General features: G+C 36.7%; 1 protein-coding gene across 4 annotated transcripts in view; it reads left to right on the plus strand.

Moving 5' to 3' along the window:
• Positions 1-24,874, plus strand: part of LOC150104072 (CUGBP Elav-like family member 1) — a 579,257-nt gene that overhangs the window by 378,598 nt on the left and 175,785 nt on the right. For all 4 annotated transcript variants that reach the window (XM_090397270.1, XM_090397273.1, XM_090397272.1 and 1 more), the window contains one exon: positions 18,566-18,658. In XM_090397270.1, coding sequence (XP_090253396.1) covers positions 18,566-18,658 — 93 coding nt within the window. The remainder of the gene's footprint in view (positions 1-18,565; positions 18,659-24,874) is intronic.

Below are 24,874 nucleotides of genomic sequence, written 5' to 3' on the forward strand. Positions count from 1 at the left end.
ATCACCAGCACCTCCTGATCCCAAGAAACCTAGGTGACCAAATGTATGCACGTTAGTCAAGATATGGCTGAATCATATCCTTATAAAGAGGAATTTTAACCTTCTTTTCGTTACTTTTAGTGTGTTTTAAAACATCCAAGTAATCCTTTGAGCCATTTTACCAATGTGTGCAATATGTCCTCTTCAGTTCTCTGTCCACCGTTACCCCAAGTCCCTAGCCTCATCAGTTTCCTGCAATCCAGTATACCATCAATGTGATACATAACATGTAACCTTTTAAACCCAGACTGCATGACCTTGCATTTTGCAACATTAAATTGATAATCATTATCCTTCACTGCCAATTTATTTAAATTGTCATCATCATCAAATTACTGACATGTACCCTCAAGGAATGTACAGGATATTATGATAGTACTACATGAGAAACTTACATCATTACTAACTTCCTATCAGCAATCTTCCTCCAAATCAATCTGTTATCTATCAAGGCTCAACATTATCAGATCTTATATTTCTGTTTTTTTCTAAGGCACTTTTTACTGTATCAATCCACCAATATCTTGATCTTTCCTCTCCCATTCTGTTTAAGTGACCATGCCATCTGACATTAGCTCTGCTAACACATTCCTGCATGCTAACAATGCCAAGTTCTTTCCTAATATCTCATTTATAATATGATATTGCTACTGATGTCATCTGTTGACATCCCTAATCTTTCTCAGGACTGTCATATCTGTGGTCTCTAGTCTTTGTTCAAGTGTTCCATTTCTAACCTAGCTGTCAGATCCATAAGTTAAAATTAGTTTGAACACTGTCTTTTATACAGCTAATTTATTGTTTTGACTAATTTCTCTCTTATTCCATATGAATGTATTGATTTAACTCCCTACCATAATGGGTTTTAGTTAGTCTGTTGTCTATTTCCATATTTAATTAACCATCTTCACTAAAAATCATGTCTAAGTAACTGAAATGTTTTACTTCTTCTACAGAGTTGATATTTTGACTGTTTCTGCTGATTTTCTTTGTCTTATTATTGCTGATTTTCATACCAAGTGTATTAAAACAGTTATTTGGTTTAGTCAGGGAATCTTCATCATCAAATTCCTGCCATGTACCCTCAAGGGGTGTACAAGATATGATAGTACTACATGAAAAAAATTACATCATTACTAACTTCCTATCTACAATTTCCTCCAAATCAGCCTGTTACTTGTCAAGACTCCAACATTATCAGATCTTATATTTCTATCGTCTAAGGCACTTTGTACCGTATCAATCCACCTATACCTTGGTCTTCCTCAGGGTCGTTTTGTTGCCAACCTGGCAGAGAACACTTGTTTTGCTAATCGTTCTTCGCCCATTCTGTTTAAGTGACCATACCACCAGAGATTAACTCTGCTAACGCATTCCTGGATGTTGACAATGTCAAGTTCTTTCCTAATATCCTCGTTTTTAATATGATATTGCCATTGATGCCATCTGTTCACACCTCTAGTCTTTCTCAGGACTCTCATATTTGCGGCCACTAGTCTGGTCAAGTTTTTTTTTTACTTCTGACCCAGCTCTCAGATCCATAAGTTAAAACTGGTTTGAACTGTCTTGTATACAGCTAATTTAGTGTTCCGACAAATTTCTCTCTTATTCCATATGAATTTAGTCAACTGACTTCCTACCATACCAGCTTTGCTGATTCTGTTGTCTATTTCTATATTTAATTTACCATCTTCAGTAAAAAATCGTGCTTAAGTAGCTGAAATGTTTCACTTGTTCCACAGGTTCTCCATTCACAACATAGTTGACATTTTCAATGATTCTGCCTATTTTCATCGTCTTTGTCTTTTTATTGCTGACCTTCATAGCATATCTATTACAACAGTTATTCAATTTAGTCAGAGAATCTTGCAGACTTCTAGTGGATTTATTTAGAAGTATAACATCATCCGCATAAAGCAAAGAGCTGACATTAACATCTCCAATTTTGATATCATGTTTAATACCACTTTCCTTCATAATGTGATCCATATAGATAATGAATAAAAGAGAGGATAATGTACATCCTTGTCTCACACCATATTTAACATTAAACAATCTTCCTGTACTTCCTTCAATTCTAACTACTGACTTCCAGCTCAAATAAAGACTAAGTATTGCTTGATATAATGCCCCATTGACACCATATAACTGTAGCGTATTGAATAGCTTCTCTCTTGGCACCTTGTCATATGCCTTTTCAAAATCGACAAAACTTAAATACATATCTCTGTTATATTCCCATGCTTTCTCCACTATTTGTCGTAAAGTGAATATCTGATCCTGACAGCCTCTATTTGGCCTGAATCCAGCTTGTTCTCCAAGCTTTTTTCCCACAATTCTTCTCAACCGTTTCTCAATGTATAGTTGCATAGATCTTGCCAGGAACACTCAGTAGGGAAATACCTCCGTGATTCTCACATTCAATTTTATTTCCCTTTTTATATATGGGTACTATGAGAGCTCTACTCCAATCATCGGGAATTCGTCCCTCTGTCCAGGCTTTCTGAACTATGCAGTGCAGCGACTGTAAGACTCTTATACCACCATACTTCAGCATTTCTGGTCGAATATCATCTACTCGTGCTGCCTTTCCACATTTCAAGCCTTTGATGGCTTTTTCTACTTCAAGTTTGGATATGTATTCCTGACTGCATGCCTGGGCAGTGTTTTTTATCACTGTGCTGTCATCACTGCTTCTTTCATTTAGCAATTTTTCAAAGTAATTACTCCATACTTCAAGGATATCTTTTTTCCTGTTTTCATGTCACCTTTATTATCTCGTAACTCCTTTTACAGCACTCTTTCCTCCATTTCTAAGCTTCTTTGACAATCTCCAGAATATTTTGCCACCTTCTTGATATTTATTTTCTATATTCTTGCCAAAGTTCTCCCATGACTTTTGTTTAGCTAGTTTTACACAATGTTTAGCTTGTTTACATTTGTTTCTGTATTCTCTAAGAGCACAAACTGACTTATTTGACAAGAACTTTTGATATGCTTTCTTCTTTTCCTTCACTGCCTCTTTGACTTCCTGTGTCCACCAGGGAGTTCTAATTTTTTTATCCTTGCAGACAACCTCACCACATGCCTCTCTGGCAGAATCAATCAAGTTTTTCTTCAGAGTTTGCCACTGAATCTCCAAGGTTTGATTCCTGTTCTCAAACTCTTTCATTTTTTCTTCAATAATCTTTGTGTATTTTAGTCTACAGTTCACATCTGAGAGCTGCTCAACTTTTATTCGCTTTAAAACTTTCTTACATGTTATTCTTTTCATATTTGAAATTCAATTTTATCCTGCTCAAGACTAAATAGTGATCACTTCCAATTTCAAATACTCTATACACTCTGGTGTCCGGTACCAGGGAGAAAACATCACTATCAACAATAACATAGTCAATGAGACTTTTCTTATTCCTTGCCTCTTCTCTTCTTGTGAATTTGTGCAAATTTTTATGTTGGAACATGGTGTTAGTAATAACCAGTCCATGTCCTGAGCAGAAATCCAACAGATATTTGCCATTATTATTAGCTTTGCTCTTTTCTCCAAATTTTCCCAAAACATTTTTGTATGTCTGACAATCACTTCCTACTCTGCTATTTAGATCCCCAACAAGGACTGACTTTTCCTTTTTCATTGTGTCAGTAGCTTTCTCTAGAGCCTCAAAAAATTCCTCCACTTCTACCTTAGTAGAACCTTCTGTGGGATCATAGGCACAAATAAGTCTCATTGTCCAGTTCCCCATTCTCATAATTGCCCACATTACTCTACTTGAGACTGACTGCCATTCAAGAAGATTAGCCTCGTATTTTGTGTTGAATACTATGGCTACTCCTTTTCCTTGATTGTCATTGCCTGAATATAACATTTTGTATTTATTGCTCAGAAAGATTTCACCAGTTTTGGTCTCTTTTGTTTCAGTCACCCCTATTATGTCGATCTGGTACTTATCTAATTCTTCAGCTAGCTCCATTTCTTTGCCATTCAGGCTTCTTATGTTGATAGTACCAATCTTTAACTTTGGTGATGTTGAGTTGGGGTTTGTTTTCAGATTTGTTCCAGTAGCTGACTTTTCGCTGTTCGCCCTGGTTCCCTGGCGAAAACAACGGTGGCCTTTTTTAACCGGGCAATGCCCCAGCCGGCATAAAATTTTGCCATGTCGTACCATCATTTTTTATTTTGGTTTAACCAATAAGAATACAATTTGGTCGGTTAAATCCCAAATTGCCAGCCCATCCTCATTCATTCAGTATCTAAGTAGATACCCAACACTGTGCACCACGAGATTGGACATTAGGTCAGAAGCCCTGGTCGGTTTTCCCGCATTCCTTTAAAGACTGTGTGGAGGTCTCCTCTCAGTTATACAGCTTTGACCTTTAAGTGCCCCATCAGGGAATCATTATTATTATTATTCAGGCCTCCATGGAGTCAAAAGACTCATCGTTGGAGGTCCTTCCTAAGAAACACAAAGTCTATCAAGACTCATCGAGGGGAGGTCCCCCCCCTCCCCCTAAGAACACAAAGTCTATCATACCACTCATTAAACTCATTGACTGTTCTCGCTCTCACCACTATCAGGCAATGCATTCCACGGCAACCACCCTCCATGCAAAGAAACCACTCTTCACCTTCTTGCTCACAGTTTCCTTTCATAACTTCCAGGGATGGCCTCTTGTCATCACTGCTTCCTGCTGTTCAACCAAGCGAAAGAACTCCCTAGGGTCAACCCTGTAACCACCTCTCAACAGTTTAAAAGTGTCAATCATATAACCTCTACTCCTTCTATTCACCAAACTCTGCAGTCCACATTCCCTCAGCCAATCCTCATACATTGTACAGTCCTGAAACCATCTTTGTTATCCGCCTTTGTAACCTTTCCACAGTTAATTTATCCCCTTCAAATCCTGGAGACCAAATCTGAGAACAATAGTCCAAATGTGGTCTGATCAGGGTCTTATACAACGGAATGATAACTGTTTTATCTCTGCAGGTCAGCATCCTTCTCATTATTGCAGCTATCCTCTGTTTTACCTTCACCACCTTTGCAATATTTCCCCTGAATTTCAAGTTTCTATCAATCATCAACCCCAGATCTCTTGTCTCCCCTACTTCCTCTAGTATAACTCCTCTCATAGAGGAGTTAAACGGCAGTGTCCCATCGATGTTACCCAAACCTCAAGACCTTACATTTTGCCGCATTAAACCGACACCCCATTCATTTGCCCATCTGTCTAGCTTATTCAATACCTCTTGCAGGGCTGCCGCCTCTGTACTATTACTAATAATTCTTCCCAGCTTCGCATCATCCACAAACAACTGAATATCCCCCTTGCAATCCACTGACAATGTCATTGATATAAAGGTTAAATAATATAGGTCCCAGTAGTGAGCCATGTGGGACCCCACTTGTAACCCTCTGCCTCCTTGAAACTGCCCGACCATACATAACTCTCTGATACCTATCGGACAGCCAATCCTGAACCCAGATGACCAACCTGACATCCAAACCCATGTGCTGCAAATTAAATATCAGCTTATCATGTGGCACCCTGTCAAATGCCTTCGCTAAATCCAAGAAAATGGCAGTATATGCCTTTCCCTCATCTATTGCTCTTGCAACTTTATTATAAAAGGCTAGCATATTACTAAAACAAGAGCACCCCTTCACAAATCCATGTTGACTCTCACAGATATCATGACCCTCATCTGCCCAATGCTTTATACGGTCCTTCACTACTTTCTCCAAGATCTTACTAACTACTGATGACACACAAACTGGCCTATAATTAGACACTTCCAGTCTGCTACCGCCCTTATGCAATGGCTCTATCTTACCTTCCTTCCATTCCATGGGCACCTTTCCCGCACCCAGACTTTCATTGAAAAGCCAGGTCAAAGGCACTGTCAGTTCCCTAGCACATTCTCTCAAAACTCGTGGTGAAATACCATCCAGTCCCACAGCTTTACTGACATCCAGAGTACTCAGTATTTGAAACACACTCTCCTCCTGTACCTCTAAACCTCAACCTACCAATCCCTCTAGCATTAAAACTGACTCCTCCAGAATGAAATACTCCAATAAAGCATTCATTGAACAATTCCACTATGTCCTCTGCATCAGTCACTCTATTCCCATTTTTATCCCACAATATCATTCTTCCACAGTCATTTCTCCTCCTACTGGCCGGCCACATATCTAAAAAATTCCCTAGGATTTTCTTTGGATCTTCCTTACCATACTAGTCACTCTTCTGGCCTGTGTCTTACTCTTCATGCATCTTCTCTTCACCTGTCTCCTTATATCTCTTCCATAGCTTCTTTTTCTCATGCAATTCCTGTTTAATATTGTTTGTCATCCATTTTACTCCAGATTGTGTCCTCTTGTTCACTTATGGTATACAACTTATCATTGCTGCTAACAAATATTCTTTCATAATTTCCTATGCACTAATGATATCCTGGCCTTCCAATTCCCCCCCTCCATGAAACTTCCCCAAGTTGACGTCATAGACTATTATAATCACCTGCCTTATAATTCCACATATGTTCCTGTCTCTTTGATACCCCTGCATGTCTATTCATTTTCCAAGTGAAAACCATATGGTCACTCTCTCCAACTGGTGGGAGAGATGTCATCTCAGTTATTATCAACTCTTCTGATGCTATAACCAAATCCAAAACTCTTGAACCTCTTGTGTCCTCCATTACATGTTGCCTATGACATTTGTCCCTCAAGAATTCTAGAAATTCCATTCCCTTATTGCTACATGCATCTTCCTCTCCCCAATTTATACTACTGTAGTTAAAATCTCCCATAACAATCATTCTTCTTGCACTTGCCAAACTCAACTGTCTAAACATTTCCTGGTCCCCACCCTCTGTGCTCCTGGGTCTGTAGCAACAACCCACTAAAATCTTGCAGACTTGTACTGGATTTATTTAAAAGTATAATATCATCTGCATAAAGTAAAGAGCCAAGATTAACATCTTCAATTTTGTTATCAGGTTTAATACTGTTTTCCTTCATAATGTGATCCATATAGATTATGAATAACAGAGAGGATAATGTACTTCCTTCAATTCCAACTGCTGACTTATAACTCAAATAAAGACTAAGTATTGTTTGATATAATGCCTCATTGACACCATATAACTGTAGCATTTTGAATAGCTTTTCTCTTAGCACCTTGTCATATGCATTTTGCAGCTCTACAGAACTTAAATACAGATCTTTGTTATATTCCCACAATTTCTCAACTATTTTTCATAAAGTGAAAATCTGATCCTGGAATCTCTATTTGGCCTGAATCTTGCTGGGTTTTCACCAAGTTTCCCTTCCACAATCCTTCCCAATTTCTCAATGCATCTTTATCAACTCTTACTGTCCTCTGTTTTTCATCATCAGCAAACAACTGAATATCTCTCTCCTGCTTAAATATTTCTCTATATCATTAATAGACAAATTATAGAGTAGTGACCCAAGAATCCTGGGATACTTTTCTAGTTTTCCTCATTCTTCTAGATTCCTCTCCACCATATACTACTTTCTGGTGTCTGTCTGTCAGCTACCCCTCTAGCCTTCCTATGAGCTTTGTAACCATTCCCATTTGCTCCAACTTTTGTAATAATTTTCCATGTAGTATTCTGTCGGATGCCTTTGTAAAATCGAACAGTACTGTGGTGTAACCATTTCCTTATATCCTTACTCATCCACTTGACCTCCACTAGGTTTATCCTCCTGACTGGGTTTGCAGTTTGATACTGCTTCTTTCAAACAATCCCTTGACAACATAAACCCTATCTTTACAGAGAATTCCACATGTTTAGCAGCCTTGTGGAACAAGACCTGCATGGTCACGCTCCCTGATTGGAGGCAGAGTGTCGCCTTGATTATGGATACATCCTCTGATGCTTTTATCAGATATCCCAAAACCCTGGTCCCCTCTATAATGTGTGGTTTCAGGTAATTATCCCTTAATACTTGATGAATTCTGCTTCCATTTTGCCATGCCTTCTTTCCTCCTCCTCCTCCTGCTATATGTGCCCATAGTTGAAGTCTCTTTACAGTCCTGAAGATATTTTCAGGTGCAAACTTTGTTTGCTCACACTTAGATAAAGGATTAAACTAAATTTATTATAGTCTAACCAAGTGCAAAATAAACTTCCAACATTTTTTTAATGTTATGTTATAAATATGTTCTGTGTCACTCGGATACTGAGTAGATATTTTGTACTGTTAAGGTGTGGAAAGACAAATACAATTCTCCAAAATCTGGGTTATAAACAACAACAAAAAAAAGAAGTCTGAAACCACTTGAATGAAAATCCCCAGCTTCATTTAAGTGTGCTGCAGATTCTGTAAGTCAGGGAAGATGAGAATCCTCCCCAACTCTTATATTTCACTGGTGAAAGTTAGAGAGGTAGTGTTCATACACTACATTTTTATGCAGTCAGTGATTATTATTTTAGTTAAAATCTTTTTATCAAACGTTATTTCCTTATTCTTTTCCCTGCTTTATAGTAGTATACACAAGAGCAACTTAATATGAAGTAAAATGTTCTCTGTATATGAATAGTATTGTCAAAAAAAGTTCATGTACAAATTTGTTTGCTTATGTGTGTAAAAAATAAGGATGAAAACAAGAGTATAATTTCTTATCAAATTTAATTTATTAGAATGCCTGTTTAGAAAGATAGGCATGAATGCTTTGATTGTGAAGAACTTTTCTAGTTTTCCAGAAGATTGTTCAGGTACAGAGATCGATACTGAAATCATATTTTGAACAAGCAGGAAAATCGCTGATGCTTAATTGCAAAGCATGACAAAGAAATCATAAAACATCTCAAGTGTGATGTGTTATGGAAAAAGTCGGTTTGAAAAATATAATAACCTCATGAAATGTACATTTTATGCCATTTATATTTAGCATGCATGACATTATGGATCTCCTATCAAACACATGAAGGATTGTGCCATAAATTCTACATTAGTAAATGTTCATCACTGTATGTTTCTGTAGAAACTTTAGGCAGTATAGGATCCTATTTTGAATCACTCTGTTCTATGATTCTGAATTTGATATTTTGTATGGCAGCTCACTCAGCATTACCCAAATTTTGAATTTACTTTTTTACATTTCCAGAAGTTCTCAATACTTCCAGTACAAGCTTAGAAATTCTCATTAAGCTGGAAAAAAATAAAAAATCTGGTGATGGTGGATAATAACTTACCTGTGTTTGTGTACATATCTGTTTGAGTTAATAAAATCTCTTATTTTTTCTCTTATTGCATCTAGGAAATGCAACTTTTTTCGAGGGGTACATTGATGTTGCGACTTGCTAATTCATGAACATGTAAATAGCACGAAGCTACTATACAGCAAATCCTTTTCATAATGGACTGTTTCCCACCAAGAAGTGGATTTGCAGAAGATATTTTCCATAAATGCAGGCTATGGAATATTTTGGAAAAATTCCATAGAGAAAATTAGGTGAAATTCAAATTACTGCTGTCAAGAACCAACATCTGTTCTTTGCAAACAGCGAGAATACAGAAATCGATAACCATTTTTCTCAAAATTCTATGAGAAGAATTGACTCCAATAGGATTTTTATTGGTTCTTGGAAAATTCTTTGCCAGAAAATTAGTGAGAAAACTTTTTCACCAGAAAATTATTATTTTTTTTTTTTTTTTCTGATTGTTATCTGGTCCACACATAAAAGGTCACAAGACCTATAGCAGATCAGTGCCATATGTAGGCAAGAGGATAAGAAGAAAGGAGGAACTTTTTTTGAACAACTGAGGGTTGTATTCTTTGGGGGAGGCTATTCCAAAAAACAGAAGTAGATGGAATGAAAGAGGAGGCACTGAAGTTTATTTAATGAGTTTCAAGATGGACTGTAAAAAGGTGTTGGTTAGCAGTGGCTCTTGTTCTGGTGATTTTAGAGGAATAATAGTGGCCAATTCAGTAGAGCACTGTCCATGAAAGCATCTACAGAAAAGGCACAAAGAAACAAAATATCTGTGAGAAAAGGAATGAAGTGGATATGTGAGAGAGAGGGATCGTGATTAACAAGATTACCCTCTTCCAGATAGAATCGAGCAATCTTAGACAGGATTTGTGTAGAGTTACCAGCTGTGAAAGTGTCTTGTGTGAAGAACGAGTTTTTTGCAGCTGCAGGAGCTATATTTGAAAGGTGTTTGTACCAGGAAAATCAGAGGTATAGGTCAGTCCAAGAAGGAAAATCTGATCATGTTTGGATATCTGGATATTATTGAATATAAGGGAGAAAGTCCCAGTTTTTCAATAGAGCAATTGGAAGAAAAGAGTGATGCTAATAAGTTAGCCTTGTCTTTAGGTGAAGTCACTACAATACCATCTGGATATGAGAGTGGTGGAAACCTAGGTGGGCAAAAGTTGCATCCACTGGCCTTGGCAAGAAACCACAAAGAATGACTCCATTTAGCCAGGAGGCAAGTTTGCAGCATTTGATCCTTTCATAGTCTGATTTGTATTTGATGATTCTTTTCACAGGTGTTGTGGGATTCAGTATAGTCAGAGTGAGCAGCTGGAGTTCAGATCTTGAGCCATTCGTGATATGCAGAGTTTTCTTTTATTTTTAATGCATTTGCACACTTTTTTGAGAACTAATGTTTGGATGGTGGAGGAATAGAAATCATGGAAGGCCATCCCATTTGGAACCCTAGTAGTACCAAAGGACATGACCGAGACCTGATGGGTGGAGGTTGTGTTGTGGCAAAAGAGACTTGTATGAAGTTGTAATCTGAGTTATCAAGAGTAGAACTGATATCCATAATATGATCGGAGGGGGTGCTTGTTAAGATGATTTCAAGTGTATTGGTAAATTGAGAGGGATTTTAGGTATTCTGATAGGGAGATTGACAATCTGTGATTGGTCATTGGGAAGCCAATTTGAGTTGTGGATGTTGTGAAGTCCTCAAGAAGAATGGTCTTGCTATTAGGGTATTTAGACTGTAGAAAGCCAAGCTTGAGAGAGAGATAGTTGAAGAGGTCAGAGTGGTTAACAGAGTTTGGAGAGTAATAGAGCATATAAAAAGGGAAGGTTGGTTTCGTAGAGAAATTTTGAGCCAAAGCAGATCAAACAGGAAGGATTCGAGGTTTTGAAATCTCTAGCATGGTACATCAATTCTGATGAATGCACAAGTGTTTTGGTGGAATGAAATGTTCGATGTACAGTCTGAGTTCTGTAAGAATAGTAATTCTGATTTAAATGACTGTAGGTGGTGGTGTACATCATTTATATTACTGTTTAGGCTACAGATGTTGATGAAGTGGATGTGGAACCTTTTTTGGTAAGAATTGATGTTGGTAGGTTGTTTGGGTTTTTTTTTTTTTTTTTGTGTGTGTGTGTGGGGGGGGGGATTATGGAAGTTTTTGTTGGATTTTTTGTGGGAGAATTTTTGTAGCCCAGTGATATGCTTATATGTAAAACAAGTGCAAAACACAAACTTTAGAAAATATAGTTTGTATTTCTGTATTATTTATTTAATTAGATTTTATTTAGATTTTTTATGATATTTTTATTCTATATAAAGTGAAGTGAAATTAATATTTTGTTTACTGATCAGTAAGTTCCCTAATTTCTATTTATTTCTTAAAACATTGATTTTTTTTTTTTTCCTCACTTAGTACCACAGGCTCTGCAGACAAGATATTAATTTTTTTTACAGAACTAATATAGTAGTTAGGGATTAAGGGCACCAAATTTAAGAATGTTTATTTTTGTAATCTTTCACTATTTTTCTGCACACTTAATTAAGCTGATAATATTTCATTGAATGTAAACAGGTCTTTCCTTTTTGACCATCTTCAAAACAAAGAAAAATTTTGATTTCACTAACTTAAAATATTAGCATTTTCAGGATGAATTGCAAACATAAAATATGGACAGGTGAGATTGTCAATATCCTGTTGCATCATCTGTATTAGTCTCCTAACTTAGAAAACAGTTGAACATCTTATGCATAGATAGATTAGGTATTGGTTGTTATTTGTAATAACAATGCTTCATGATATAAAAAAACAGAGAAAAATAATGTATGCATCTTACTGATATTTTTCTGAATTTTCAACCAGCATCATCATCAGCACAAAGTGAGAGATATGGTTGATACATGAGCACCTGATTAGTTGTAGAAACAATTCAGATTGAAAAGGAAGTACTGTGATGTTGTTTCTCCCATAAAGCACTGTTGTTAGTTAAGCATCTTTTCATGATTGGGTATGTGTTGATTATCATCACGTTGATGTTTAGTGGAGAAAACATACATCTGTAGATAATTACATTATTAAGCCAGTATTTCATCTTGGTCACCAAGACATCCCTATGGGCACAAAGAAATATACTAAGCACATGCATGGGGCTACAGCAGGAAGGCAGACAGATATTGGAAAGCAAGTCCTCTACAGTTTTACTAGTGCCCTGTATATGGTGTGTGGTGATGAAATCTTGCTGAAGGTCTCAATATAATAGTTTTCCAGATTTTAGGTAATGTGATGCAGCTATTTTTTTTCAAGTTATGAGAATGTTTTAGTGCCATGGCAGATTCCAGAAGTAGTTTTTCTCTCTCTCTCTCTCTGATTTATATCAGCTTCTGTATAAGAGGGAAGTCCCCCCTGTTACATCCTCACTTTCCTTATATTTCTTCCTACTTTGCTTATAATATTTACTTCATGTCTATATCGTTATTAATTCCTTAATTCAACTCTTTCTGTTAGAACCTTAATTATACTTCATTAACTCTTTAATTTATGCAGTCTCAACATTTATTTTGGGCCGTTAACAACTTTAAGGATATTGCACGTGGGTAGAAGAGAAAGAGATTCCCAATGGACAATGCCAATTCCTTTGTTTCAGTGCTGGTTCTTTCTTCGGATTCAGGGAAAATGTCTATTATACTGCACCACCCTGAATCCTAGATTTCTGAACAATGAAATATCAAAGAACCAGAACTTAGCATAGCACACTATCCCTAATTTCTTAAACTATATGAAGTAGTTCAAACCTCATCTATCTCTAACTTAGTTTGCAGTCGAAGCCTCCTCAATAAATTACCTCCTGCCGTGGTTCGATTATTTGTGAGAGGTGCAATAGAAAATGAAATCAGGCAAGTCAACTATTGAGTCTAAAGAAAACATTTAATTACACTCTAGTCAGATTACATATCATGAATAAACTTTGGCTTAGTTTCTCTATCCTTCTAGATGAATATTAGCTGTTCTTTTAGTTGCCTGGTACAAGGGTGGTCTGAAAAGTTCTCGGTCTAACAATGAAAAATGGATTTATAATTTCAAAACAATTTTTATTTTTCAACATAATCTCCCTTAAGACTAATACATTTATTTCAGCGATGCACCAGCACCATTATCCCGTCCCTGTAGGTTCTCAGTAAGATCTGCAAAATACCCCTCTACAGCTTCGAATTACCTCTTGATTCGAAGAAAAATGCTGACCAGCGAGGAAGAGTTTTAGTTTTGGGAAGATATAGAAGTCAGAGGGGAGCCAAATCTGGGGAATAGGGTGTATGTTCCAACAATTCATAGTGCAGATCCCTTAATTTTCCCATTGCCAAAACATCTTTGTGGGCAGGTGCATTGTCCTGATGAAAGATGATTTTTTTTCCTTCTGCAAACTGGATCTTTTCTCACAAATTTCTTCATCTAGTCTGGTTAAAAGATTGGAATAATATTCCCTGGTTATTGTTTTACCCTTTTCAAGATAATAAATAAACAAAATGCTTTTAGCATCCCAAAACACTAATGCCATGATCTTACCTACTGATGGAATCAACTTTGTCTTCTTTGGTACTGAACAACCGGCTTCTGTCCACTGTTTTGACTGCTGTTTGGATTCTGGTGTGTAATGGTGAATCCAAGTCTCATCCATTGTAATAAATTGATGCACAAAATCAGTTTTATTCTTGTTAAAATGCTCCAAGCTCTGTTCAGAGATTTTCATGCGAGTGGGTTTTGATCTGTTGTGAGGAAGTGCATCACCCATCTTGTGCAAAGCTTTTTCATTTGCAATTCTTCATGCAAAATGTATCCTACACGTTCTTTTTTAAATGCCTATAGTCTCAGCAGTTTCACACACTTTGACTCGCCGGTCATCCAATACCATATCATGCACTTGATCAATGATTTCTGGTGGTGTTACACTTTTTGGACGTCCTTCACGTAGATCATCTTAAAGGCTGGTAAGGTCACGTTTAAACTTGGCAGCCCATTTCTTAATTGTTGAAAACTAAGAAGAGTGCCCATAAACTTTCATGAACTTCAAATGAATTTCTTTTGGCATTAAACCTTTACAAAGAATTTTATAACCGCACGATACTCAATTTTATCCATTTCAGTGGATACAGACAACACTTTTGCTTCAGACAGCTGTATAAAACAAACTACTTGATAGAATGACTTGCAATTTCACATGATGCTTATGACAGATGTACAAACTTAGAAAAAAAAAAAATCTGCTGATTGTGTTGCCATCTATGGTCGAGGCCGAGAACTTTTCAGACCACCCTTGTACGTGAGTTTTCAGGAGTGGGGGGGGGATCCTATAGACATCAGCATGATCTAGTTGACAGAATCTTTTGGTGAATGGATAAGAATAGCTAATTTTCGATATGGACTAAAAGAGGTCTTTAAGGTATATCTTTTATGAATGCATATAGTCTTTCTTTTTCTAAGGTATCCTGAATGTAGGGAATGGCACTCAATTTTTTTGGGGAGGATGAGTAGAGTACTCTTTTGATTTTGTGAAAGTGAAAGCTCTTGACTAAAAAGAAAGTGTCTTGAAGAATGTAATTGACTTTAGTGGAGAGGCTAGCGTGCTCCAAGCAGATAGTTCTGGCTCTATTTGTTAAGATTTTTAGGCAATGACCCCCCCCCCCCCCTCACAATCAACAGAACTGTGCTCATCCTCCAATCTCACCTCAAAAAAATAAAATAAATAAATAAATCTGGGTCTGGGACACCCCACATACCTCAGACAAACAAACTGGAAAACCAACTATTATCCATCCAGAAGAACACAGACCATGCACATAACTGGATCCAATAGCTTCTTGCTTATACAGGCACAGATAGAAATTCTACATTTCGACAGATTATTTCTGGAATCTGCCACAGCATACATCTCCAAACCTAAACAAATACAGCTGCATAATACAGGGTTATTCATAAGTCTGTGAAATATTTTGAACACTTACCACTAATAAATTACACAACAGATACTATATTTCATTACACTGAAATAAACATAACTGTCCAATTTTTTTTACATACCTCACAAATGTTCAATATGTCCACCTTTGCTGATGTGACAGACATCAAGGTGATAATCCATTTTGTATCACATGAATGTGAGCATGTCACAGCTGCTGTGATATGGTTGCAAAGTTCCATGAGATTAGCAGAGATTGGAGTGCAGAGACAGTGTCCTTCACGAATCCTCACAAGAAAAAGTCGTGGGGTTAAATCCAGTGACCAGGGTGGCCACTGTATTAACACATCATTATCTTGATATGTGCATCCTATCCAATGTTGTTGCAAATTTTCATTGAGGTACCCTAGCACTGCTAGACAATTGTCTTGTTGATAGATGTAATCATCACTCTTCATTAAGCTGTGACATCAGCCAATCCTCCAACATGTCCATGTATGTCATCCCTGTGACGGTGGGCTCTGCAAAGAAAAAAAGGCCCATCTTCAAAATTGCACAAAAGACATTCACCTTTGGAAAGTCTCGCATATGCTCAATGACTGCGTTGGGATTTTCTGTCCCCCAGATTCACACATTGCGCTAATTCACCTTCCCACACACATGAAAACAAAACTTGCTTCATCACTAAAGATGAGCAACTTTGTGAAACTGTCAACTTCAAACCTTGCAGAAATTAAGATGCACTGCTTTGTCTTTAATGCTGAGAGCCTGATGCAGCTGAAGCTTGAAGGGTTAAGCCTTCAGTTTATGGAGAGTTTTCTACACTGTTGGTAGTGAGATACCAACTTCTAAACTTGCAAGTGTAGTGGACTTCGGTGGGCTGCACTCATAGGTTTCTCTAACATGATCCACAGTTTCTTCATTTGTTCCTGGACGTCCTGGCCGAGGAGTGGTGCACAAGCAGCCTTCATCAGCGGAATTTCTGATATCACTTCTTGATACTGTCTTGCACAGTTGGTTCCTTCTGGAATTCTGCTCAAAATCATTGCTGCACTGTCACAACGGACATGGTTCTTGTGTATTCTAACAAAAAAGAAAAAAAGATTCTCACGCTTACTCAGTGCTATCTTTGCTTCTATGGCCCTTAGCAACACTATGGAAACTGTGCCAGTTTCCTCAAACAAACTTGGAGGGTATGTTGTTCTTTCGGTGTAAAACTTAACACTATTTGTTGCATAATTTATTAGTGGTGAATGTTTAAAATGTTTCACAGACTTCTGAATAATCCTGTATTACCAAAAATCTGGGATCATTTTGAGATCATTAGCAAGATTCCATCACTGTATCCATAAAGAGCACCAGTTAGGACTGTGTAAGCCAGCCTTGTACAATCAGTGTATGTTTACCTTCCTGTGGTGTATATACATGGACATACTTAGTATATTTCTTTGTGCCTAATATTGCCTTATCTAATTAGCTAAATAAATTTAAACAGTTAATTATTATCCTTAGATGTGTGTTTTCTCCACTAAACTTTTCATGATATTATCTGCTACTACACTTCTTACATTAAGAACACATATCTAAATTAAATTAAAAAGCTACATTTCCCAACCTGTCTGTGGTTTTACAAATTAGACAAGACTATCAATGGGTCCCCAATCTCTCATAATTTAACAGCTTTCTATATGAAACATTTTAGACAGTGTTATTTCCATCTCTTCCCCTTCCCCTTTTTTTTTAATTAATAGATATGTGAATAATGCCTTTGCTGTCTTTCTCTTAGCTTGATGTCCAGTTATTCTTAAAGGAAACAAATCACACACATTATGTACTTTTGAGATATAATCCAAGAACTCTCTATCTTTTCTCAATTCCCTAATTGCACAAACCCATCTTCTCTGTCTAAATTAAGCTTTCACTGGTAGATAAATTCCAAAAGAATTTCTATCATTCTTTCCACTAAAATATTTTTAGTGCCAAGACTGGCACATGAAGCAAACAAGATCTGATGCTTTGTCTGGTTATAAAAATTAAAGTGCATAAGAAGTGGCATTGGCTTTAGCCTTACCACAATCTACTGTATACATCAGTTACATTCCTAGGCATTCATAGCCTGATGACTTTATATGTCCATCTTGTTTGCCAGAAGCTTCTCTGAATGAATAACATAGATTCTCAAAGTGTTAACTTATGCGTCTCTTTTTTGTTCCCTTTAAAATTACTTAGCATTTCGAATATCATTAGTCACTTTGAAGATGTGCATCAGTTTTCTGTTTTTGTAAACCATTATTTTAATTTGGCTGGAGAGCTGCAGAAATTAGTGTGTGTGTCAAATAATTTAAAGATATGTTCAAAATGAAATTAATAGTAATATCGCATCCTCCATGGAGTCAGCAGACTTATTGTGGGAAATTCATTCAATTTATGACATATCTATCATATTGAATATAAAAATCCTTAACTCCTGCATTAACAACATTCTGGTAACATTCCATTCACTGACATTTCTCCGTATGCTTAAGAAATTTCCTTGAATGTGTCAGACGTGGAAATTTAATACCCTAATCTGGACACTTTACATGGGGCTACTGAATTTATGAAGATTATAAGCAGAATATTTGGATTTGGCAATCTGTAATTTATAAAAATCTGTTCAAATTCATAAATCGGACAAATTTCAAACATGTAACTCATTGTTGCAGAGTGCTGTATAACTTCTCTGATATATGCTGTCTGTAGTTAAGATGAGACCTTGGTTTTAATTACATTGAGTAGGACATCGTCATTCATTCACTTCTTTAAATTCACATACATACTGTTGAATTCTCATATGGCAATTTTTCTTTGGTGGTATGAAATGCCAGTCCTGATTTCTATGTCCCTTTTATCTCCACATCCCTGAAATTCGTTTGATGGATTTCTGCTGATTTGACCCATCTGACCAACATAACAAATGCTGAAAGTATTTGTTATATATGGAAAATTTTGTACACTTGGTCAGTTTATGTTTAAGCTGAAGTACAAGAAAATGTACAAAATTTGTTATTAAATAAAGTAATTTATTACTAAAAAAAAGAAAAAGGTTGCATACATTACTTGCCAGATGCAAAAGTATGTATATATCAAGGCAAGGACACCTAACTCAGAGTGACCTTCTCTTTTTCTGATATTCAAAGTGTTTCACATTGTTATACATAAGAAAATAATGATCCGGCTTTTGAATTTTCATATTGGTATACACACAAGCATGTATGCTCAGTTGTGCATGTTGTATAAAATTTTGATACCTAATTTCTTAAAATGTTTTACGTTTTACAGTTATTAATCCATTAATGATCCAGAATCTTGCAGCTTTGGCAGCTGCAGGTAAAAGTAATAATACTTCGAGCATTTCAGGCATTTCTGCTGCAGGTAAGGAATTTCTATAATATTGTAAGGAATATAAATATGATAGGAATCCTTTTTCACCCTCAGATACATTCCTCATATATTCTATAATTTGAATATAAATATGTGAATATTTTAGTCTATTTATCCAAGGATTAAACCAATCCTGTTAATGCTAAAGCTATTCCATGCCTGTTCTGAATATATGATGATTGGTAAAATAATTTGCATCAATGCTCCTTTGCTGTGTTTATTCCCCCCCCCCCCTTTCATACATTATAGCACAAAAAACACAGTACAATAACTACAAGAGTATGTTATGGACTATTAACAAAGAAATTAGTAGTTAGTAGTTGGAAGGGATCAATCGTTCGAGTTCGATGCTGTTGGCACATACTCTCCCTCAATGAGTCTTGGGACTCCCTGGAGGTTTCACATAATAATAATAAAATATATTTTACACATGATATGTACATCCACAACTGTCAGTGAAATCTCTGTCAAATAAAGCATTAACAACGGTAATTACATGCTTGAAATGGGCACCTTGTCTTTCAAGACAGGTTTCATAGTGCATATGAAGGTTCTCTGTCATCTTGGAGAACAAGGGTTGGGACATCTGCTGGACATATCGTGTAATTTTATTCCTTAGTTCATCAAGGTTTGAAGGTAGATCATGGTGGAATACCCATTCCTTCAACATACCCCCAAATGTAGACATCAAGTGATGTGAGATCAGGAGACAGTGATCGGAATTCTGTGAACATCGAAATGAGCCCCCCCCCGGGAAGTGTTCTTCTGATATATAGCTCTAGAGCCACGTGATGTGTGACAGGTTGTTCTGTCCTGTTGGAATATCTGCGCACAAAATGGAATGTTTTTTTGCATGATCCAGCCTGTGTAAATGGGTGAACAGAACCAATACATGCTCATCACAGCATTTGGTATTCAAGATCATGGTTACACCACCCTCTTCAATGAAGTTGGACCCAATTATCCCAAGGCCAGAAACTGCACACCATCCGGTGACCTTCTTGCTGTAGAGAGGTTTCTCTTGGACAAATTCAGGTCTTGAGAAAGAAAGAAGACTGCAGGAGGTTTGTCTATTTACATGACCACTTAGATGGAAATGCTCTTCGTCCGAGAACCAGACATTATGGAGGAAAGGTAGATCTTCATAGAACATTGGCCAGCATGCATGCACATTATTCCCACTGTGCAATGTAATCCATTGCTGTTAAACACTGACCCACCTGAATGACATACGAAAAGGCACCCACTCCTTAAGGGTTCTCTGTAGTGACCACCTCAGTATCCCAAGTTCTACCACTATAAATTAAAGATGCCAAGAAATTGTATTCTTGGTTTAATCCTTTATCCTAGTGTAAGCAAACAAAGTTTGCACCTGAACTATTTTCAGACTGGGCAACTCGTACAAGAAAGCTAATGACTTCACATCACTTGCCATAGTATCCGTAATGCAAAGCATGTATCCTTACGGACATGTATAATCTTATGCATTAAGGGAAGTGTCACTACCCAGACCAGTTTCAACCTTTATTGAGGTCTAGTGAGTGGGAGCCAAACCTAGAGGTGATACCAAGGTTGAAGTAATGCAGAACTCATATTTCCATATACAAGTAGCCAAAAGGTGTCACACCTTATTAAAATACTGTGGATCAGAGATAGTTGTTGAAAAATTTTCCACTTAGTTATATTATAAATTAAAGATGCCAAGAAATTATTTTCTTGGTTTAATCATTATCCAAGTATAAGCAAACAAAGTTTGCACCTGAACTATTTTCAGGAATTGACAACTTGTATTAGGAAGCTAATGACTTCACATCACTTGCCTTGGTATTGCATCTTTAATTTATAGTATAACCGAGTGGAAAAACTTTCAACAGCTATCTCTAATCCAGAGTATTTTAATAATGTGCAAGACCTTTTGTATACTTGTATATGGAAATATGACTTCTGCATTACTTCAACCTTGGTATCACCTCTGGGTCTGGCTCTCACTGATGAGACCTCAAAGATCGAAACCGGTCTGGTAATGATCCTTCCCTTAATGCATAGCATTATACATGTCTGTAAGGATATGTGCTTTGCATTATGGGATTCTAAAGCAAGTGATATGCAGTCATTAGCTTCCTTATACGAGTAGCACCTGAAAATAGTTCAGGTGCAAACTTTGTTTGCTTACACTTGGATAAAGGACTAAACCAAGAATATAATTTCTTGGTATCTTTAATTTATAGTATAAGCAAGTGAAAAAACTTCCAACAAGTTTTACTGTAATAAAGGGTGTTGTTTTCCTATACTTGTATTGTAATATCTTTATTCTATATTTCTAATTAGCTGTGCGTGCTTTTCCTCTCGTGACCTTTCTCACTTATTCTGTTACGTACTAAGTTTGCCCACCTTCTTTATTTACTAGTCGTATGCCTAAGAACACTGAAAATTTATTTGTAAGACTGCGCCATCAGTATTATTTATTATCGGCAGAAGACTAAGTAATACATCCGGTAGATTTCTCTCTCACTAGCATGAGTTCCTTCAACAAAGTTTATATATGCAGTCATGGTTCTCTAAGTACTTAAACTGCACTTTTATTATCTTAGTTGTTTCCCGCTCACAAGTCCGATTTTTTTAGGAACAGTGCAGTTGTAAAATAAAGATCAAGCAGCACTCTATTGGCATCTAAATAAAACACATTTATTTACAATAAATATAAAGTACATAAATTAAGTGACAGGGAGGTTACTCTCTCTACCTGTCCTTTAGACTTTAGCATAAATTAGAACCCTTTACTTCAACACTAAATAATCTCTTTAACTCTAAAACTTATTTACTCTCTGCTTACAAATTCAACTTATTAAACTTCTAGTTTACTCACAAAGAGTTCAACTTCTAACGTGCCAATTGACCCTCTTATGGACACTTCTTATTACTATTAAACTAATTCTTAACAGTCCATATACAACATATCTCCCAGATTAAAAGAGAAAATATACAAAGGGAAGTAACTTACAGAGGCTCTGTATCATACATTCAGTCAAGTGTCTTTTACTAAAGTCTTTATGGCTTTTCTTTCATCTCGAGTTTTAGGCTTCCTTCAGGAGTATCTTGAAGGAAGATCACTTCAGGATGTTAGCAGGCTTTTTTTGACTGCAATCTGCAGTACTCGAATAGCACATATACAGGAGGTTTTTCAGCATGCAGGCAAATTCTCCTCTGGATCCTTACTTTGGGAACTTCTGCTACTAATTGCTGATGACTGTAACTGCCGCCGACTGGCTCTGGCTCTTTTCGGTAACAGCACTTTGCCTTTGCTCTCTTGGCACCTGGATCTCGGCTCTCCTCTTTAGTAACTGGGGTCTTGCATCACCTCTTTTCTCTGCCGCCACTGCTCTGGTTCGGACTCCATTTATGGTATGCAGCTCGCCTCCACTCTGGTTCCGACTTCTGATGACTCGAAGCCCCATATGCTCGGCTCAATCCCCTTTTATTTTGTGATCTCGGGTCCTTGCACTATGGGTAGTAAACCCCAGAGAATTCGGCATGACTCTTTCATCTTCTTTTAAGTTCGCCCCGCTCTTTGTTCTTTCCATGCACTTTTTTGATCGTAAGTTGCCGGCCAGCGGAAAGTTGTTTGAATCTTTTAGACTGACTTTGGAGGTGTTTATGCGCAGAGCTTGTAAGCACTTTCTCATACACACGAGTCGTAAACAACCTTTCTTATGCCCTCATAGAGAGCTATTACACAACGTTCCGGCGGCAAAACATTACCTCTGTTTTTAACATTCTAAAATATTCTTGTTAAAGAAGTATATACAGTTAATTCCCATAGGGTTATTTACAAAAGTATCTAGCATAAAATATACAGAGACAAGGTTATTTTTACAACAATTTCATGGGACTTGACCTCTGTAAAAAATCGATGTAAAGTGCTTTGGTATTTTTAAGCTACATTGAGTTTTTACATTACCACGGTTGACTGCATTTCAGAGACTGAACACTTGCTCCAGCACATGCCTGTGATTCTAATTTGTATTAACAGATCATGGTCTCTTCAAATGCACTTCGCATTGCAACAGAATGCTGTTGGAACTTCTCAATTAAGGCAATGTTGACACTATTGGGGGAATGCGTACAGAAACGACAAATGAACTCCTCAGATTTGCTCTATCAACTCTGGAACAAAATGATTCTCAACAATAAACATCTTTTCTTCCAATGTCACCATTGCTACAACTAAATGTTATGTCATAGACTATATATGTGCTATTCTGTTAATGTGCATGCAGTTGAACACATCTCATAGTGCATGTACTATGAGATGTGAAGTTTTCATCGTCAATTTTCTGATGTGTACCCTCAAGTGGTGCACAGGATACTATGACAGCACTATATGATTAAGTGTATGTTATCAACAATTTTCCTACCTATTAGTCTATTACTTGCCACCAATATTGTCATATCTAACATTCTTTTCTTCTAAGACAATTCTGACTGAATCAATCCACCTAGATCTTGGTCTTCCTCTGGCTTTTTTTTTCTTGCCATCTTGGCTTCAAACACCTATTTTGCTAACCTTTCCTCTCCCATTCTGTTTAAGTTACCATGCCACCTTAGATTAGTCCTCCTCACACATTCCTGAATGCTAACAATGTGTAGTTCTTTCTTAATATCTTCGTTTTTAATATGTTGCTTGGTGCTTCCCATTGATGCCATATGTTCACTCTCCTAATCTTCCTCAGAACTCTGATATCTTTGGTTTCTAATATTTGATCAAGTGCTTTATTTCTAACCCGACTTTCAGATCCATAACTTAAAACTAGTTGGAACACTGTTTTTTCCTCATACTAACCACTGAATTACAAACCTTTATGAAGATATACATAAGTCACTTTCACAGCATATATTGCAAAATACTTGGTCATGTGCATCCACGTGTTCTAAGCAACTATGTAAGAATGTTGCTGGTCAGTAATCGTCAATAGTGTTGATCACAATGGAAAAAATAAAGGATCTTTTAAACTTCAATAAGTTTCTCAAAACATGAGATATCACGGGTGTTTAATCAGTGGAAGAATAACTTGTTGGATGTCAGTCTATCAATAATCCCATAATTTTGCTGGTAGCAACACATCTAATTCACTATGTACAGTGAATATATCATGATCTATCTTTGAAAGCTCTAATCTAGTGACTGAGACCCATTCTCTTAAGATAGCCAGTTCTGTTTTCTTGTAGATCCTATCTGCTTTGGCTGAATGGAATGTATGTTTGATTCTCACAAATTTAGGTGTAATACCATTGCCTCTGCATCAAACCAGAAACATTAATTGGTTGATGAAGTTATTATATTTAATGCATAATTTCTCTAGCTATGTAACTTTAGACCATAAGCACTTACTCTGGGCTTCTACATGAAAACGTAAGATTCTGTGACTTGGCAGTTCTGTGGGAAGCTACCAGTATTGAGACCACATTTTAAAGTAAATAGCAACTTTAATAAAAATAAGCAATTATAACCCTATAAATTCCATAAGTTGTCCAACTTACATCATCAGGGCTACTAGCACAAAAGTTATATACAACAAAAGGCTAGAAACAATTAATCATGCATATTAGATGTTATCAGAACTTCACAGTTGATACAAATAAGTAACCAGAATAAAAACCATTAACTTCATTATTGTATGCATGTTGGAACACTGCTGGTTGTTGCTTCCTACCAGAGTCATTTTCTTTCTTACTTGCTATATAATGGGAAAAACTCTTTTGGATTTACTTCGGACTGCTTAGCTAATTTTTTTCTCATAATCTGATTTCCCTTTCTTACCATGCTAGTCACCCTTCTTGCTTGCACTTTGTACTGATTATAAGTATGCTGATCATCTTTTACTTTATATTCCCTCCACAATGTTTTCTTATTCTTTGTAGCTCTCGTCTTACATGTCTGTTTATTCACTCAATCCCCACTTGGTTTATCCTCCTGACCTTTGGTATGCAGTCTGATACTGCTTCTCTTAAACAATCCCTGATTATATCCCTTGTACTACTGACATTTTTTCCTTATAGTTTCTCAAGCCATGGCACTGCTCCAAGATGCCTCCTGAGTCTGTCATAATTATCAGCTTTATATTTCAACGTAAACCTTATCTTTACAGAGAATTTTATCTGTTTAGCAGCCTCCCAGAACAAGACTGCCAGGTCACTCTCCTTGGTTAT

This window comes from Typopeltis vanoorti, chromosome 8 (assembly GCF_054136105.1).
Source record: "Typopeltis vanoorti isolate ZY-2024b chromosome 8, IOZ_Tvanoo_1.0, whole genome shotgun sequence".
NCBI lineage: Eukaryota > Metazoa > Arthropoda > Arachnida > Uropygi > Thelyphonidae > Typopeltis > Typopeltis vanoorti.